The sequence below is a fragment of the Gouania willdenowi genome, chromosome 6 (assembly GCF_900634775.1).
Source record: "Gouania willdenowi chromosome 6, fGouWil2.1, whole genome shotgun sequence".
NCBI lineage: Eukaryota > Metazoa > Chordata > Actinopteri > Blenniiformes > Gobiesocidae > Gouania > Gouania willdenowi.
In genome coordinates this window covers 70953774-70974316 of record NC_041049.1, presented here as the reverse complement: position 1 = coordinate 70974316, position 20543 = coordinate 70953774, and the positions used below count along the sequence as shown (strand labels likewise).

The following is a 20543-nucleotide window of genomic DNA, read 5'->3' as shown; positions in this document are numbered from 1 at the left end:
TTTCACAGCATACTGGGATCGCGTGATGCAAGCGAGTGCAAAGTTTATGGTCTTTATTAAGAGTTTGCCAAAAAAAATGAGTTACGCTTTAACCCAACCGTCATTCATAGTCATAGCGCCACCTATTGGTAAAAGGAAATCATAGACATTAAATCTGCACAAAACGTTGCAGGAAAGTTTGTGAAGTAATCCTCAAAAATGGTCAGCTACGTCTCAACACTAACATTTTCTGCCACATGCAACACACCTCAACGTGCACCACGTACTGACGTGCGTGTGGTTGCTAAGGACCGTTCATCACTGCTTACAGCTTTAATTATAATTGTTCTGTGGATACAACCCTGAAAGACTCCAACACCTAATTCTTTTTTTGTGAATGACTGATTTTTTTCAGTTTGATTACACTAAGATGATCTGTTTGTTATTCATTTCTATGGGAATCATTTCTTCTTCTATGGACAATGAGGTGTATGAGAAACATGACCAAATATGTCCTTTTTATGCCTTTGACTATCTTCTTGAAAGCATCAGAAGTGATTATTGTATTTATGGCAATACAAAAAATATTGAGCTTGACTTTAATCCTGAGATGAAGCTAAAGACATGGGTCATGAGATAATTACTTTGAGATCTCGTCAGCGTGTTTCTTAGCCTGTGCTTCCGTCGCGCTCCTCATCAGCTCCAGTTCAGCACTGGTCAGCTTCAGTTTTTCAGTGACGGAGCTGAGTGAGATGTCCTGTTCGGCCAGTGTCTGCTCTAACTCAGCCAGACGCTCCAGGTGCTGGGAGGACGCCACTCTGAGGGTGGGCTTCTTCATCAATTCCTGGAAATAGAACAAAGGAAGACTCAAGATTTATAAAAAGAAAATCACTTAAATGATCTGCTTGCTATTGTAAAGAATATGTAGCTGTTGATATTTTTCACTAAAAATCAGGGGCTTAAATTAAATCAGGGGCTTTCGCCTTTATTGATCATATACTGTATGTTATTGCAGATATGAAATTTGTCCTCTGCATTTAACCCATCCCTGAGGAGCAGTGGGCAGCCATTTTTGTGGCACCTGGGGAGCAGTTAGGGGTTAAGGGACTTGCTCAACGTCCCACAGTGATGGCCTGGGTGAGATTCGAACCGGCAACCCTCCGATTACAAGCCCAGCGTCCTTAACCACTATTCTTTTATATTTTTCTAATACAAGTGTTACAGAACCCTCTAAAAGCTACAAAATGAATTTACAAAATGTTTACAAAATAATAAAAAACAGTTCTGATGAGCGATCAAATGAACGTAAATACGAAATGAATGCGCACCGTTGCCATCTGTTTGAAGCGATCCAGAGACGTGTCTGTGTGCGAGTCCAACTTCTGATGTAACAGTTTCAACTCCACCTGTTGTCTTTTTATCATCGCCTCTTGTTCCTGAAATATACAAATATAAACAACAGTTACAGTTGAAGAAGAAACATATTAAAAGATTTTAAAAAGAAATAAATATAAACAGAGTTTTCGCAATTCATTAGTTTCAAAATAGTTTACCGTTATCGACGAGAACACAGCTTTTAAATGTTTGGATTAAAAAAATGGATCATTACTACAGGTTGTGTAAATTAAATCCTCAAAGCTACTCCCTGGCAAATAAACAAATAAAATAAAATACAGTAAATAAACAAACAAGGTTTTCTTTTTTAGTTTATTTTCATTTAATTATTATTGCTATCCATCCATCCATCTTCTTCCGCTTAGCCGTTTCCGGGTCGCGGGGGCAGCATCCTCAGTAGGGAGGCCCAGACTTCCCTCTCCCCGGCCACTTCCTCCACCTCTTCCGGGGGGACCCTGAGACGTTCCCAGGCCAGCCGAGAGACAGTCTCTCCAGCGTGTCCTGGGTCTTTTCCGGGGCCTCCTTCTGGAGGGACGTGCCCTGAACGCCATCCGAATTAGGTGCCCGAGCCACCTCATCTGGCTCTTCTCGATGCGGAGGAGCATCGAATCTACTTTGAGCCCCTCCCGAATGACTGAGCTTCTCACCCTATCTCTAAGGGAGAGCCCAGCCACCCTATGGAGGAAACTCATTTCAGCCGCTTGTACCCGCGATCTTGTTCTTTCGGTCATGACCCAAAGCTCATGACCATTGGTGAGGTTTGGAACGTAGACCGACCTGTAAATCGAGAGGTTCGCTTTTTGGCTCAGCTCCCTTTTTACAATGACAAACTGGTGCAGACTCCGCATCACTGCAGATGCCGCACCAATTCGCCTGTCGATCTCTCGCTCCATCCTTCCCTCACTCGTGAACAAGACCCCGAGGTACTTGAACTCCTCCACCTGGGGCAGAACCTCATCTCCAACCCGGAGAAGGCACTCCGCCTTTTTCCGGTCGAGAACCATGGACTCGGATTTGGAGGTGCTGATTCTCATTCCGGCCGCTTCACACTCGGCTGCGAACCGATCCAGTGAGAGTTGAAGGTCACGGTATGTTGGAGCCAACAGGACCACATCATCTGCAAAAAGCAGTGATGCAATACTGAGGCCCCTGAACCGGACCCCCTCAACGCCCTGACTGCGCCTAGAAATTCTGTCCACAAAAGTTATGAACAGAATCGGTGACAAAGGGCAGCCCTGGCGCAGTCCAACCCTCACCGAAAACGATTTCGACTTACTGCCGGCAATGCGGACCAGACTCTGACTCCGGTCATACAGGGAACGAACAGCTCCTATCAGGAGGTTTGATACCCCATACTCCCGGAGGACCCCCCACAGGAATCTCCGAGGGACACGGTCAAATGCCTTTTCCAGGTCCACAAAACACATGTGGACTGGTTGGGCAAATTCCCATGACCCCTCAAGGACCCTGCTGAGGGTGTAGAGCTGGTCCACAGTTCCACGGCCAGGACGAAAACCACATTGCTCCTCCTGAATCCGAGGTTCAACTATCCGGCGGACCCTCCTCTCCAGTACCCCTGAATAGACCTTACCGGGGAGGCTGAGGAGTGTGATCCCTCTATAATTGGAACACACCCTCCGGTCCCCCTTCTTAAAAAGGGGGACCACCACCCCGGTCTGCCAATCCAGAGGCACTGCCCCCGATGTCCACGCGATGTTGCAGAGTCGTGTCAGCCATGACAGCCCCAAAACATCCAGGGCCTTGAGGAACTCCGGGCGGATCTCATCCACCCCCGGGGCCCGGCCACCGAGGAGCTTTTTAACCACCTCGGCAACCTCAGCCCCAGAGATAGGAGAGCCCACTCTCGGGTCCCCGGGCCCTGCTTCCTGATTGGAAGGCGTGTCGGTGAGATTGAGGAGGTCTTCGAAGTATTCCCCCCACCGATCCACAACGTCTCGAGTCGAGGTCAGCAGCGCACCATCCGCACCATACATAGTGTTGATGGTGCACTGCTTCCCCCTCCTGAGACGCCGGATGGTGGTCCAGAATCTCTTCAAAGTCGTCCGGAAGTCGTTCTCCATGGCCTCACCAAACTCCTCCCATCCCCGGGCTTTTGCCTCGGCGACCGCCGTGGCTGCACTCCGCTTGGCCCGTCGGTACCTGTCTGCTGCCTCCGGAGTCCCACAGGCCAAAAAGGTCTGGTAGGACTCCTTCTTCAGCTTGACGGCATCCCTCACCCCCGGTGTCCACCAACGGGTTTGGGTATTGCCGCCACGACAGGCACTGACTACCTTGGGGCCACAGCACCGATCGGCCGCCTCAGCAACAGAAGCACGGAACATGGCCCACTCGGACTCAATGTCCCCCACCTCCTCCGAGACATGGTTGAAGTTTTCCCGGAGGTGGGAGTTGAAGCTCCTTCTAACGGGAGACTCTGCCAGGCGTTCCCAGCAGACCCTCACTATACGTTTGGGTCTGCCAGGTCTAACCGGCATCCTCCCCCGCCATCGGAGCCAACTCACCACCAGGTGGTGATCAGTTGACAGCTCCGCCCCTCTCTTTACCCGAGTGTCCAAGACATGCGGCTGCAAGTCCGATGACACGACTACAAAGTCGATCATCGAACTGTGGCCTAGGGTGTCCTGGTGCCAAGTGCCCATATGGACACCCTTATGCTTGAACATGGTGTTTGTTATGGGCAATCTGTGACGAGCACAGAAGTCCAACAACAAAACACCACTCGGGTTCCGATCAGGGGGGCCGTTCCTCCCAATCACGCCCTCCAGGACTCACTGTCGCTGCCAACGTGAGCGTTGAAGTCCCCCAGCAGAACGAGGGAATCCCCAGAAGGAGCACTCACCAGTGCTCCCTCTAAGGAATCCAAGAAGGGTGGATACTCCGAGCTGCTGTTTGGCCCATAGGCACAAACAACAGTCAGGATCCGTCCCCCCACCCGAAGGCGGAGGGAGGCTACCCTCTCGTCTACCAGGGTAAACTCCAACGTACAGGCACTAAGTCGGGGGGCAAGAAGTATAACCACCCCGGCCCGGCGCCTCTCAGAGAGTCCAACCCCTGTCGAGAAGGCTGCTATTATTGCTATTATTAATGTATTTATTGATTAAGGAATTGATTTCTATGTGTATTAAACTAATTTGTGTATATGTATCAATATGCTCATTGCAAGGGGAATGGACATTTGTGTGCACAATATATCTGTTTGTAAACGACAAATTAGACTGTAATTACTAAACACACAAGAATAAAAAGTTGATCACAAAAATAAAAATAAATATAAACAAAGTTTTATCAATTCATTGACTTCAGAATAGTTTACTTTTACCAACAACAACAGCTTTTAAACGTAAATAGTAAATAGTAATAGACTTTGATCATTACTACAGGTTGTGTAAATGAAAAACTCAAAGCAGGTCTTTGGCAAATAAACAAATACAATAAAATACAGTAACAAAACAAAATAATATGTAAACTGTTAAAAGCACCAGAGTTTCAACACTTTTGATGAGTTTAATTACAAAAACAACTGTAATAAAATAAAAAATAAAACAGGCAAAAAACAAATAAATTAAACAAAAAATGTTTCTTAATTTGACTGATTAGGTTTTGAGAGACAGAATTAGGATGTTCTGTATGATATGAGACACTTGCTGTACCTGTCTTGCTTGAGTCAGCTGATTCTGATACTTCTTCAGCAAGTCTTCTTTCTTTTCCAGTCTTGCCTGCAGGTGTTTGATGGTCTGGTGAGCCAGCTTGAGTGTGGGTTGATTGTCCGCGAGGCCCTCTGCGTGCTCGGTGAGGTCTGCGAGGAGGCGCTCTCTGTCGGCGGCCGCCGGCAGACGAAGTCGGAGCTCGTTGATCACTTTATCCCTGGACACGATGCTTTGCTCTGCCTTCCACAGGGCTGATTCTTTCTCCTTCAGCTTCTGCATGCGAGAGAGATACAAATCTAAATAAAATAAATGACTTAAATGACTTAAGAGAATAGATGAAAAGAGACTGAATACTGTGCCTTGTCCAAAGTCCTGCAGGCGGCCTGTGTTTCCACGATGGTGCGGGCGTGTGCTCGGATTTTATCCAGAGCAAACTCCAACTGCTGGGCTAAGGGCAGCGTTGGGTTGGGTAGAGCTCCTGCATCGTCCTCTACCTAAAAAAAAACAAAACAAAAAAAAAAACTACAATTAGTAGTAATTCTGATATGTGGTGGTAATCTAATTATTAACCCTTAAAAAAATCCACTAAACACAATAAAGAAGAAAATGTGAATAGTGTGAGGACCATGACTTCAAACCAATAAATGATTTGTCATTAAAACAACTGTGGAGCCAATACTACCAAAGGAAACACCACATTATATTATAATAATAATAGCAAAAATAATAATAATCACCTTAGTGCATGGTTATTCTGACTGTCGAGTAATAATAAAATTAAAAAAATGCAGATTAAAATTGTATTTTTTTATTTTGAATTTGTTGAAAACTGTATAAACTTTTCATTTTTATTCATCTATTTTGCACAATTTAAAATAAAACCCACATAATATCACAGAAATAGATATGCAGTGCAGGAAGAAGCAAAACAAGCTTAAATAAATATAAACCATACAATCTCAAACAGCTGTATCCGGTGTTCACATTCTGAAATATATATGTAGTTCAAATAAAATGCAGTATAAAAATATCGGAGGTTAGTATCGTAATATATTTTTCCAAGATTCAATACATATTACAAAATTACGCCAAAGTGTGTAACGGCTACCAGATGGAAGCGCTGGTACAAAAGCAGATTAATGGTTCGGAAACAACTGGAATCGTGTCATGTGATCAAAAAGACCATGATGCTAGACTTAAAAGAAATGATTTGTGGGAAAATAATTTCCAATTTATTGTCTGCGATATAAACTGTTATTTTTCTGTAATTTTGATTATTTAAAACCTTTTTAGAATAGAAAAAAAGGCCCAAAAGGTAAAGAAAAACTGAACAGCCACAAGCTTGAAGTCAGTGCAGATCAATGTCTCCAAGGCTTCAATTCTACTTCATAAAGAAAGAGAAAAGAGTCTCGCCTTATCTGCGCTGCTTAGAATCTCCTGCTGCTGCTTCTCGTAGTTGTCCAGCTGACGCTCCAGCTCCACCTCCCGCTGGTCCCACACAAGCTGCCGTTCATCCTGGAGCTTAACAAACATTCATACAATCTAAAGACACTTTGCTAATATTCTATCACAGACTCTTTGTATTTTGCAATGAGTGAGACTTTTGTGACACAGAAAAAAACCAGTGAGTCTGTTCCCTCACTGTGTTGATTTGCACGATATCTTCTTCCAGTGCACGGATTGTTCGTTCTTGCTCCTCCACGAGGTTCTTTAGGTATTTGATCTCCTCCTTCTGAACAACAAGCTCTCTGCCTTTTCTCAGCTCCTGCAAGCGTGCCTCCTCCATCTTTTTGTGCCACTCAGTCACCTGTTTAGGATGATAATAAACAACAGTAATACAGTGAAAGTATTAGATCTGACATGGGCAACTGGTGGCCCGGGGGCCACATGCAGCCCGTGGTCTAATATTTTATGACCCCCAAAGTAAACACACAAAATTACTAAACTTAATACACAAAGATACACAAATTTACTCTAGGAACACACAAAACGACTCCAAGTGTACACAAAAATAATTAAAAAAATATATAAAACTAAAATACACATAAAGACTCCGGAATCACACACAGTGATTCTAAAGGAACACAAAACAACAAAATGCACAAAAGATATTAAAAATCCCACAAAAAGACAACAAAAATACATAAAATGAATACAAAAACCACAAAACAACAAAATACACGAAATGAAATAAAAAACAAAACAAAATAAATAAAAATGAATTAAAAACAACAAAAATACACCAAATGAACACAAAAACACGCAAAACAACAAAAATAAATCCAAAATCCCACAAACAACAACAAAATACATACAATTAATACAAAAACAACAAAATACACAAAATGAATCCAAAAACAATAAAAAAAAATACACGTAATTAACACAAAAACAACAACAGAAATACACTAAATAAATCCAAAAACACATACAAACCCTTCATCCTTTCCTGTATTATTGTTCACATCAGTCATTATTCTAAAAGTTGGCATGATAGTTGATAATGTTGCCCTCAGATCAGATAATGACATGTTTGTGACCTCAGCTGTGATAAAAGTTGCCCATCTCTGTATTAGATTTTCCAAACTGAAATAAAAGGCTGTTTAAATAAATAATCCTACTGATCCTATTATATTTATACCTTTTGAGCTCCTTTAACATCCTTCAGTGTAGACAAAAGCTCTTGAAGCCCTTGGAGTTGAAGTTCCAGTTCTTCAGCTCTACCTTCTGCCCTCCTCCTGTGCTGCTCTGCCTTCTTCTTCTCCTCCAGTGTTTTCGCTCGGTCTTCTTGCAGGCTCATCATGGTCTTGGAGAAGGTTTCCTGCTGGGAAAGGGGTAGAGCTCCAGCAAACTGCCTTCTGAGCGCCTGGATCGTCTGCCTTAGGTGCTTAGAGCGGTTCCTGCCCTCTTGTCGAGCGAGAAATAAGGCACGCTTGTTGGCATCTTTTTGTTGCTCGGCGCGCAACTTGTTGGTCTCCAGCCGCTGGATTCTGGAGGTTGCAGCCTGTAGTTTGGTGAGAGCAGATGATTCACTGAGCTGCAGAGCCACAATGTGTTGATGGAGCTTAGCAATGAGGGCTTTTTCATCAGACTGCGACTGAAAAGGAGACACAAAAATACCCATTTACAGCTAAACAGCCAGACATTCTGAAAAAGCAAAAAAAGAAAGAAGAAATACTTGGTAGTCCAATATTTGTCTCCTCAAGGTATCGACTTCTTTGTCTTTGGACTGTTGTCGGGCCTGAAGAGTCGTCACCTGTGTCATGGCCACCTCAGAAACCTCTTGCAGTCTGTCATTAGAAATACATACAGCATGTGATGCACAGATCAATGACTTGTGTGTGATAAACCTTAATGAGGACAGGACAAGTTTAAACATACTTTGAGACCTCGACGCGAAGTTCAGCCTCTGATTTTTCCAGCTCAGCAATTTTAGCTCTGTCAGCGTCGCTCACGGTTCTGCTGATACTGTCGGCTAGCTCGTCTCTCAGCTCTCGCTCAACCCGCTGAGCCTCAGCATTCAGTTTGGTCAACTGAGGTGACCAAAAGACAAAATGTGAGGCTTCAAATCAGTTCTTTATTCAGAAAGTATTTGAATGTTGTGTTTCCTGTGAACAATAAGCAGCAATAACCAGGGTGGGGGTCAATAATGGGCGACCATGGCTCATTGGTAGAGTGAGTCGTCTACTGTCATTGTTTCAGGGAGGGCCGTAGGCGCCAAATGGCAGCCACGCTTATGTCAGTATCCCCCAGGGCAGCTGTGGCTACATTGTAGCTTACCACCACCGGTATGACTGATGTGCTGATGTGAGTGAATAATGGTTTCTTTGAGTCTCCTCAAAAAAAGCACCATGTATATATATATATATATATATATTACAATTGTTATGTAATTGTAAAAATCATAATTGAATTGTAACTGAGTTCAGATAATTGACTTTGGAAATTCAATAAAACTCCACAATATTTGTATGGATCACAGTTTTCACACGCTTACATGACACAACGACAGCCATCTTCAACTTCAAATTCTTAAAAGAACTCTTGATTTTTTTCAAAAATTTTACAATTTCCCTCAAATGATCTCACATAATTTCTCCAAATTAGATCAAACGTGGTCACAAAATCAAGGAAATGTAAGTGAATATCCATCAGGGACTGATGTCTGTCACTGATTGTTTGGATATTGTCAGTACGTTACATACTTTATATATGGAAGAGCAAACAAGGGCTCATTACTGTTGAAATGGTTCATTTTTCCGCCTAAAATTTGTGACATACTTGAGATCAAACTGATCCGTATTTGGTCCCTGAACTAAAATGAGTTTGACTATCTATGTCAGTTAAATAGTAATCGTCTTACCTCTGCAAACTTGGACTCCAGCTCAGAATTACGCTCCTCCACCTGCCTGAGAGAATTCCTAATGTGTTCATACATTTTCTGAGCGTGCTCAGCTCGCTGCCTCTCGTTCAGCTCCTTCATTTCCAAAGTGGTGATCCGTCTGGCTGCGGACACCGTCTCATTATTGACCGCCATCTTGTTTGCTTTGTCCATGGAGCTCTCCCCTCCTGAAATGCAATTTACACAACGACATTATGTGTCATGCTTCATGAGGCTTTAATAAGGTTGATGATTGCAAGTATTGTGGTTATCCCTTGTACAATCCTTTACATACACTTGGACACCTTGTGTACATTAACGGTCCGTCTCATAAAAGTGCGATAAAAATGTTTTTTTTTACTTCCACCGCATCAGATCTTTTCAACTACTTCAGATCTATCCATAGATGTCACATTTATTTAGATTTTCAAACCCTTTTTATGTTTGCATGGACTATTTATCATGAGAACCTCTAATTATTTCAGCAGGAAAAACACTAAATATGCAGTATTTCCATAAATGAGGGCCAAAGTGAAATATTTTTGATGAAAGTATTACAACCTTGATCGTGTCATTAATTGACAGCAGAATTGATTTTTAATACATTATTATTTTTGACACAAGGACAGTTTTAAAGAAAATAATACACTTATAAGTTGTATATTTTGCAAGATGATAAATCTAGGCCTTCACTGAAATCTCCTTTAATCTTTATTAATGTTGGTAGGGGTCATTACAAGGTAGAGGCTTTGATCTATTGGGTAATCATTGAAAAAGCATTATGATATGTCATGATTACAAATCGCTTAGTGTCAGTATGATGCATAATATATCTCCTTTCTATACACAGTACACAATACACAGGACTTTGGAATTAAGCAAATAAAAATAACAAAACAATAGTGGAAAAATTTCAACTAGTTTTAAAAATGACCAGAATATTGAAACAAAACAAAAACACTCAAAACGTCACTTTTGGTGACAAAGATGCTCCGAGGGTTAATGTGTAAAATGAATTGGATTCTGAATGATTTCATACTTGATTTATCTGACAGAACTTAAATGATAATATTATGTTATACATACTGTAAGTCCTACCCTTGCTTCAGGATGTGTCTGTTTTGTTGCAGTTTTTTCTATTGTTATTGAATTAGCTACAATGAGATTACACTCACCCTCCTTAATGAAGCAAACAGCAATGATATATTTCCCCAGAGTTCAAATCTAATGCGCAGGGTTAGAGTTAGAGTTAGGGTTCAAAGGCAGAAAAATATACTGAAGCTCTGTGAACGGCTGTTACATAAAAAGATTAATATGTGCAACAAAAAACAAAAAAAATAATAACAACAGTTTATTAAAGACAAGGAGAAAGCTTTGTTTCCTGTCATTTGTGAAATCTGTGGGAGGATGAGATGTAACGCTGTCCCAACATTCTTGTATATGTTTTGTTAACTAAAAGAATTGCCCAAAGTTCAGTTTGTGACTGAAAATGTTCTTCTTTCGAAGCTGTCTACAAACTGTGTTGAAATACTATCAGTTGGGTCAAATCCCAGTTTAATGTGGAATAAAGATGTTGTGCTTTTGTTCTTTTTAAAATCTAATTTGGTTGTTTCTAAGTAAAATCAGGTCTATTTTTACTTATACTAGATAAAGATACTTTACACCACAAATTGAATTAATTAAGTAAGAAATTGAGTAAAAGCTTTAAACTGATTTATGTGTAAATGTTGTTGTCAGCAACACATGATTACTTCTTTCCTTTGTGATCTACTTTCTGTGACTAGTAGATCTTTTTTGTACTTTTGTAACATATTCCAGCTTTAGCATTGATTAGGTCTATTTAGGCATGAATGTCCTGTTGTTACCTGTCAGACTGATGTTGTCCCACACTTGTTCTAAAGTATTGAGTTTCTCCTTTGTGATCTCCAGTTCTTTATTCATGCCTGCTAATTGTTCTCGGAGAGACTCGTTTTCACTCTGAGAGAAAAGAATCAAATAAATCAATCATTTAAACATGTGATAAAAACATCCAACAAACAACAACAGCATACTAAGAATCTGGGTTACCAATCAAAATTAGAAATGTGTATTTAGTCAAATTGTGTATTTCATTTCCTTGAAGTAAAAAAAACAAAACATTAACAGATAATGCCAACTCCAATGAAAAGTTAAATTCCCTGAACAATCTAATATAAAAGTTAGGGACAAAAATATTTTTAGAGGGCAGTGAATTTAAGACATGCTTTGGTAATAAAAAAACAAGGCGCTTGAATAATAACAATGTGACATTTTATAAATATGAAATCGAGGAGTGGCAAACAAAGGCTCATATCAAAGACATAGGGCTGATAGATGATATCACCATTATTGTGATCAATATTGTAATCACGATTATAATCAAAACAAACAATATGTGTATACTTTACACTGCAAAATTAAGCTTTAAAATGGAATTATAATTAAAAAAATAATTAAAAACCAATTAACCCAAGAATTTAAAATGTACCAAAGGCAAACTGAATAAATACACTATTACAGAGTGCAGAGCCCATATTTTTATGTAAATATTGCAGACGAGCAGGATAATTCAATCGTGGCAAACAAAAATTGTGATCACAATTAAAATTTGATTAATTGTGCAGCCCTAATATGACATCAGTATGTCCTACTAATTCCTACTAATTATTGGAGAATAGAACAGAACAGAATAGAATAGAATAGAATACAATAGAATAGACTTTAACTGTCATTGCCCTATAAAAGGCACAACAAAACTGGGGGGTGGGCTCCCACAGAGCACACAAAAACAAGAAAAAACAATAATAATATGTATACAATAAAAGTGTAGAAAAAAATATATATTATGTGCATTTAAAATCTTAATGTGACTGTAGTTTTGCAGGAGTGCAGGTAGGGGGAGGTGGGCTGGATGTTTGTTCTTCAGGGTGGGGGTTGTGTGTGTCTGAGTCCGTGGGTGTTGACGGTTCGTATGTCTCAGGGGAAGAAGCTGTTTGACAACCTGCTGCAGTGGGATACATTTAATCTCATTAGGGTTGGGCATCGCTTGGATTTTAACGTTTACAATTCTCAATTTCTATTCATTTTCTAAACGATTCTCGATTTCGATTCTTTGAGTTGTGCCGGTCAACAGGTCACAGATATCACAGGATAATTTTTTCATTTGAAAAAACCTTTACACAGGCCATTTTTATTAACTCACTTAGTTGATAGAGTTTAATTTGGTTGCTGTACTGTAACTAGGGTATTTAATTACAAAGGTCCCCAACTGTAACTGTAAAAGTGAAACTTGCAGAAATATAACTACAAACAAGTTGTCAGCGTCTACAAACAAAGAGCCACAGCCCAGGTAGATGTGAAACTAAATAAAAGTCATGTGACAGGTCAATCAACAGTTCTTGTTGAGAAAGATTATTATTATTCTGGCGACTAGGTTCTGCATGAAGTTGAAAAATTTGGACTTTTTAAGCGACTTCAAGCGACAACTCCCCCGTCCTTCACTGTCTGTAGAGCCAAGGCAGCAGCCCCTCCCCCCGCTACAGTGAGCCGTAGAGGTCTGCAGCCAAGATCTCCTGAATTTACCGGGGTAAAGTTAAAGAAGTTAACTTCTTGAATAAGCCTACAGTCTGCGTGAACTCATCATAAGTTGATCATTTAAAACGTAAAAGTGCTTTAAATGTCTATGATATGGCCAGAGACGCACGCACGCAAATAAAGCAAGCAGGGCAGAATAATAGAAACCGCGGAAACAAACTACGGTAGTTTAGGAACGAAAAAAAATAAATTCAAACATCTTTGTAATGGTTCCGGAACCGGTTCCTATTTGGAACCGGGTCTCGGTGCCCAACCCCACTCATCATACTACCTCCAGATGTTCCAGGTTGGTGGTTCTCTGGATGAGGAGGCTGTCTCTCTGTAGCACGTCTCTGTATTTGACGGTCAGCTCTGTGTACTGTTTGTTGGCCTTCTCCAGATCCGAAGAGGGAACGCTGTCATCCAGCACTTTCTGCAGAGCCGCAATCTTATATGCAGCCATTTCCTAAACGCAAAACACTACAATGATGCAGGTTATGGATAAAATCATTTCTAATATTTCAACTCATAGACTGCCATTGTCACTATAGGAAGGTTGACACTGGTCTAAAAGTATGGCTGTGTTTGAAATCGCATACTAATGTACGACTCGTGACGTCAAAACTAGTATGTAGTGCTTTCACATTAGATAGTATGGAAACACTGAGTATACAAGAAATACCCAGATGTATACTATTTGGGGACATTTGCACGATGGGCACACTAGTCATACTCAACCACCCCCATGATGCATTGTGAGCAGAATGTAAAATGGTCCTGGGACCGGCTTCAAACATCAAAATCAAATTTTCACAAAAGCATCTCTTCTTGTCCATTAGATCTTTAACTCTTTTGTAAAGAGGGCTCTTATTTTGAAGTGTCGGCATTAAATGTGTTTCCGCGAGTTTTCTGGATCAAATGACCACATGTTGATATTCTACTTAGTAAATTCAATGCTTTTTAGCTGTGTTTAAGAAGACAGGAGGTGATCACAGATATTCATAGAAATTCAACCGTTAGTCCGACTTCGACCATTCAAACGTTGTTGGTGAGCTACTAATCGTGGCTATAAGCATGTAAAATGGTGTGTTTCCTGTATAAAGCAGTGATATGAAATATTACTATTAACCAAGAACAAACACGTGTGATATATCTGTAAAAAGTTAGAGTGATGGATTTCTTTGTAGACCATAGGATGCAGTGTATGAAATGTCGGCCATAGAAAGCTGATTACGTAGAGACGGGTTTCAGCCGAATCAAAGGAGATATTTAGCCTCAGTGTGATTTAGGTTTTTGTAGGTTTGAAATGCATCATGGGAAACTTGGAAGTATACTTGAGTGGGAACGGTCACCATCCTAATCATACTTACAGTGTATAGTAGGCAGTTTATACTCATTGAGTTCGTAGTGTATAGTATATAGTGTGCCATTTCAAACACAGCCTAAGTCCCATATTAACTATCACCAGGCTAAGCTTCAGTTCTCACTCTTAAACAATGAGACAAAACATAGTGGGCTCTTATTCATGAAGTGCAATATGGATATGCTGTTAAAAATGTGTTCAATAATCAATTCTGTTAAGACGTTTATCCTATAAAAAATAAGATCCTGAGAATATGACAAACCAAACTGGGTGTCTAACTACATGACTACAGCACTCAGTCAGGTCCTGGCTACCTTGTATCTCTGCAGGTATCCTATCCTCTGGGTGACGGTCTCCTGCATGCGGCTGCTCTCGTCCCTCAGCTTGACAATGTCCTTTCGGAGATGTTCTTCTTGTTCCAGCACAGTGGTGTATCTGCGGGTCAGTTTCTTCTCATTAACCTTTAGCACCGTCATCTCACGAAACGCTTCGCTCAGTTTTCTCCTTATTTCTTCTGGGTTCTTCTGTAGGGTGTCCAGCAGGACCTGAAATGAGCAAAAGGTAAAAATCATTTTTATGGGGTAATTGTGAAAGAAAGAAAAATGCCCTTAGAGGTTATTATAACTTGTTTGTGGGTAAACACACATTGTAGCAAATAAGCCATTTAGGGTTATTAATATGGAGAAAAATAGAGTGGTGCATACTATTAATAGCACTTTTTTTGTTTTTTAGAAAAGGTGATAACAACAGACTGTAAATATTTACCTAATTAAATAGTGAAACGTCATGATAAAAACATAAAAGTACATCTGTTTGGCAACTCCATGAAAGTGTAAGAAGCTCCCATTCAATGTCTATACCATATTCAAGCTCCGGCTTTGTTTATTTAATGCATTTGGTCATAACTTGGCTCGATGCTGTCTGTGGCAGCCAGGAAGAAACCCAGTTCTCTTTAAGTTACAGTACAAACAGTTAAAACAAAAAAAAGAAAAACGCAGTCCCTTTTAAAGTGCCAGCTGAGAGAGTTATCAGTTCCACTTATGTGCATTAAAACAGTTTACAGAGGAACTCTCCTGTGGTGATGTTTATACTTGAAACATCGGTTTTTATCACCACAAAGTAATGGCATATGTGTACTCTGTGTGTGTGTGTGTGTGCGCGTGCGTGTGCGTGTGTGTGTGTGTGTGTGTGTGTTGTGCATCTTGTAGCATTTAAAAACATGCTGTACTCACTTTAAACTCTTGGATTTTAATATCGTCCACCTGCTTCTGCTCCTCCAGATTGTTCTTCATCTCTGAAAATGACTCCTTTTCTTTGTGCCACTCTGCCTTTGCACTGAGAAAATGTTTTGTGTATATGTATTTATTTTTTTGCATTTTATTTTTCTAATCACCATTTGCTGCGAATCAGGTTTTATTAACAAACCTCAGGTGTTCTTTATAGAGAAGTCCCTGTTGATGGCTGATGACGGCAAACTTCTTCTTGTATTCTTCCAGCGTTTGAGAGAGTTTCTTGGTTTTTTCCTTACCATTGCTCAGCTCCTTAATAAGAAGCAGTTTTACAATCATTAGACATGACTTTATGTTTGTTTTCTCTATCATCACTTGGGATTTTTTTTGTCCATGTCAGCAAAAAACCATTGACACTGACCTGGAGAAGTCGAACAGCGTACTCATTCAAGGAGCTGATGACCTCGGTGCTGCTCGGCCCCAGGCCCTCGGGGAGCGTCAGGGGTCTGAGGGCGAAGCCGTGGCTGCCTGACCGCCTGAGGAGCTCAATTTCACCTTCGAGTTGGATTAGCTAAGAGGCAGAAAAATGAAAAGAAAAACACCCAGTTTTCATTTTCCAAGTGTAAAAACTTCAAAATGAGAAAACTCAAATTAATAAACATAAAACAATGTCTAAACCGTCAGTTTTTTATTGAACTGTCAGGGTTGGTTTTTATATTTTTGGTGTCAGTATACCCCTAGATTTCCATTTTTTTAAAATGGTAAAATTTTATTTATTTATTTATTCAGTTTATTTCCAACATGGTTACATTCACTTTTTTTTACATTTTTTTTTTGTACATGCCAAAAAAGGAGAAAATGTGTGAAAGCGTGATATGAAACATATTTAAATAATAGTTAACTACTAATGAGTAGAACTGTAACATGGTTTCCCAGTTTGGCATTAAATTATAATTATAACTTTTAGAGCATTTCCATGGCAACTACAATTACAAAGTTAACTAGGCAAGATCTGTATTCACAAGGCGAATATGTATTTGGCAATTGAAAATTGTCAAAAAATGACAACCGGTATCTAGATTTGTTGACAAGTTATATAATGCAGGAAGAACAGAAGACTGAACTTGACCTTAAATATGACTTTGAGCGAAGGTCGAGGTCACGCATTGAAAGAAAATGTCGTTCAATGGTACCAGTCTGAGCACTGTATCTCAATTTGTGGCCAAGTTACAGAAAAACGTTTTTGATGACATTTTGGCTCCAAAAAAGGTCAACTGCACATTAAAAATTAAGATCAAGATTAAATCGGGGCTTTCGCCTTTAATTGGCCATGTAATGTTATTACATTAATGGAATTTGTCCTCTGCATTTAACCCATCCCTGAGGAGCAGTGGGCAGCCATTTTGCGGCCTGACATTACACCTGTGAGATGACATACGTGTCATTAGTGCTGCATTATTAGTCTAGGAGGAGTTCCATAACAAAGAATTAGTCCTACAAGAACAATGTATTTGGCAATTTTCAACTCCACCTCCACCGTTTGTCCGATTTTGACAAACAAGCTATCAAAAAATTTTTAATTGCCAAAAACAATTATCTTAACTCAATTACAATTTAATTACAATTACGGCAGCAACAATTTTTTTAAATTACGCGATTACAATAATTATTGACCCCAACCGTGGCCTCAGTCGATGTCACCCCATTGGCCAGGAGAGCTAATTATGTCTTCATCATCACTAATAAATATACAGTACCTTCTCTTTGGCTCTGGCGAGCTCGCTCCAGCTGCTGGTGGCCTCCTCACGGGCTGACTTCAGCTCTATTCTCAGTTCTTCATTCCTCCCAACCAGTTGATTTATTTGAGACTTGAGCTGTGGCTCCGACACCGACTGTCCATTCATGTTACTGACATCTATGACCTGTGGGAAAAGAAAGTTGAATACTGCATTACACACACCATTGCAGGGTTCCTACAGTTTCAGTCAAATTAAATTCAAGACTTTTCAAGACTTTTTTTATTGCCATTTGAAATTAATTTTAAGACCAACATCACAGTAAACACAATTGGGGGGAAAAAAGCCACATCATTTACGGTACATAGGGTTAGGGTACAGTTTTTCCAGCGATGTGCAACTGGCAGCACCCAAAGAAACACACAAAAGTACACAAAATGAGATTAAAATACACAAATAAACTAAACTAAAATAATCAAAATCACTCTGAAAAACACAAAACACACAAAATGACTACAAAAATAGTCAGGAATCTATAAAACAACAGCAAAAACCATTAATAAAAATCTTTGTCCGACAGGCAATTTTTTGTTAAAGCTACATTTCCCCATGTTGTTGAAAGACCCGCTGCAACCACGTCATCGTTGGTTCCGTTGTTGTGATTGTGTAATGTTATGATAAATCATATATTACAAAAAAAAAAAAAAGAATTTTAAAATTTATTTTGAAATGTGAGACTAATTACAATCATAAAATCATTCTCACGTGTTAAAATGTAAGACTTTTGAAACATTGCTTTAAGACATTTTAATGACAATTAAGGCCTTATTTTTAGATTCATGAATTTAATGCCTTTTAAGACTTTTTAAGGATCTACCAAAACTCAGAAACGCATTGACTGACTAAGTAATAACAAACCTGATTTATCAAACGTGAAAAATTCTTAAGCCAGTCTATTATTTTACATAAAAAGTTGCATTTTCCTCATACTTACAGGATAAAATCATTCCAGCTGCTGGTGATTGTTTTGATCCTCCATATGACCCTCACCTGCTACTTACTCTCACCCAAAGCTTGACTGTCCAGAATGTGTTTGCATCGTACGGCGTTTGTTGTGTAAAGGGTTGCTATGTAACAGATGAATAAGGTGGAGAAAAGAAATCAAACTGAAAGAGAATATTATTGGAAAACATCCATTGTTTTCCGTGCACCTCTTGTCATTATAATTTATCAAGTTGAGTTTGAAAAAAAGATAAATTATCGATATCAAAAACTTAAAGGCGTGTTAAAGCTAGTGTTTCGCCTCCCTTGGCTGAAACATGTCTTCTTTTGTAATGATACGTAAGACTTTTGTGATTGTCAGAGTCGAACATGAGCTCATCACAGATAAAGACATAAACACAATATATAGGTAAAAGCATGGATTTTAAAAGTTTATATCTAACAGTATTCCTTTATTTAGAAGATGTTTTACATTTAGAAATCAAACAATCAATTTATTGTATTTAGTTAAAGATAACATTTACTGCTAATATAAAGCAATACAAATTATGTTCAAGATGATTGATTTTATTCATTATTATTATCTATCATTTAGGGGTCTATTGTGTCAGTTTATTTGATTTATTAGGTATATGTATATGAGTTGTTTAATGTGTATTCAGTTTAATATTTAAAATATAATTATTATTTGTTAATTATTTTAATTTTGTGCATTTTGTTCAAACTGTCTTTTTTAGTGCTAATCTGAGTGTCCTAGTTATTTATATCTGATATGTCTCTTTGCTTACGTACTTGCTTGTGTTATTGTTAGATTTAGATTAAGTTGAAATCAGATGTTCTAAAACTGTTTGTTCCAAAAAATAGGCTTTGAGAAAGTTGACCTGAAAATATTTATTATGGGTAAATAGGAGCTATTAATTACAGTAAGTTAAAAAAAAAAAGAAACCATGAATAATAATCCATATCTACAGAGTGATACTGAGTATTGTAAAAAGAAGAAAAAGTCTGTCTGTTACTGCTGATCAATAAACCTAGTGGAAGAATGATGCCATTATCAGTAATGTTTTAGTGGACACTGAAGATCCTGGTATGTATGTACATTATTTTGACAAGTAGTTTGCCTTTTAACCTACTGAAGTCATCGTTGGAGCAACATGATCCGTCCTCCCACTGAGAAAAACCAACGGTTTAAAGAATGTGACAGAGTTCAAGGCGATCGTGTGTTGTGAAATGAATGTGATTGAATATGTGTGTGGGATGTGCTAAAAAAACCAACTACATTTCATGAAAGTTCTAAGTTAATCGCTCATGATTCATACAGTAAGTGCTCGACTTGGTCACCTGATAACCCTCCATATTTTCACAGGTCATCAAAGGGCTCAGCTGTTCTCTAGCAGACATATGGTTATCCTTATGATGGTAATATCAGGGCAATAATATGTCTATTGGATATGTGGAGTCTGAGGAGATGATTTCTGATGTGGAAATGTTTGGAAAGAAGGCTACAGTCATCAGCTCACGTTGCATACTACTCCATCTCTCAGTATTAGAATAAAAAAAGGGAATAAATGGCAAGATCACAGTTTGATTGCATGTTACTCAAACTGTTCCTTAAGCTCCAAAAAACATCTAACATCCGTTCCCACAGTTCTTTTGAGTACTCATTATTTCTAATCACCAACATCCTTGTCCTTGGTCATATCTTGAAAACTCAGCTCTATGTTTTCATCCCTTACCAACTGTTTACATACAATAATCTCCATGTTTTCTTACAATTTTCTCACAAATATGTTAACAATTGTCACAAAATCCACCTTAATTAAAAGGCCACACCTTAACGCTACCCATTGATGATTACAGGAGAATGAAGTTAGTAGAAGTCATAGTATTGTAGTGTCTCATTAGTGAGAATGCAGAAGGCATCTATTGTTATACGGCTTTTCTTCCGTCATTGTTAACTCCTCCTACACCGTTTGTCCGATTATGACAAACAAGCTATCAAAAAATTCAGAAAGTTCCCAAGATTAATGCTAGCACTTTTATAATTTGTAACTTTTTAACCTAATACATTTTTTTCTTCCCATTAATTTCTATTGGAAATTTCTTTTTTTTCAACCTTTTCAACCCATTTTAACCTTATTGCTAATATTCAGCTATTTTTAGACTAATGCTATTGTTAGACTAATGCTACTGATAGGT

The 20543-nt window shown here is 39.2% G+C and overlaps 1 protein-coding gene across 3 annotated transcripts in view; it reads right to left on the bottom strand.

Moving 5' to 3' along the window:
* The window catches only part of cep290 (centrosomal protein 290), a 59300-nt gene that overhangs the window by 20905 nt on the left and 17852 nt on the right, over positions 1 to 20543 (bottom strand). For all 3 annotated transcript variants that reach the window (XR_003674187.1, XM_028448471.1, XM_028448472.1), the window contains exons 19-35: positions 17364 to 17528; positions 16028 to 16177; positions 15803 to 15918; positions 15610 to 15712; positions 14692 to 14922; positions 13307 to 13480; positions 11289 to 11400; positions 9406 to 9611; positions 8424 to 8575; positions 8221 to 8332; positions 7684 to 8139; positions 6685 to 6849; positions 6456 to 6563; positions 5402 to 5536; positions 5046 to 5315; positions 1308 to 1415; positions 624 to 823 (exon numbers count right to left, since the gene is read on the bottom strand). Coding sequence is in view for 2 of the 3 variants with exons in the window: in XM_028448471.1 (XP_028304272.1) it covers positions 624 to 823; positions 1308 to 1415; positions 5046 to 5315; positions 5402 to 5536; positions 6456 to 6563; positions 6685 to 6849; positions 7684 to 8139; positions 8221 to 8332; positions 8424 to 8575; positions 9406 to 9611; positions 11289 to 11400; positions 13307 to 13480; positions 14692 to 14922; positions 15610 to 15712; positions 15803 to 15918; positions 16028 to 16177; positions 17364 to 17528 (2963 nt within the window). In the remaining variant the exon portion in view is untranslated. The remainder of the gene's footprint in view (positions 1 to 623; positions 824 to 1307; positions 1416 to 5045; positions 5316 to 5401; positions 5537 to 6455; positions 6564 to 6684; positions 6850 to 7683; positions 8140 to 8220; positions 8333 to 8423; positions 8576 to 9405; positions 9612 to 11288; positions 11401 to 13306; positions 13481 to 14691; positions 14923 to 15609; positions 15713 to 15802; positions 15919 to 16027; positions 16178 to 17363; positions 17529 to 20543) is intronic.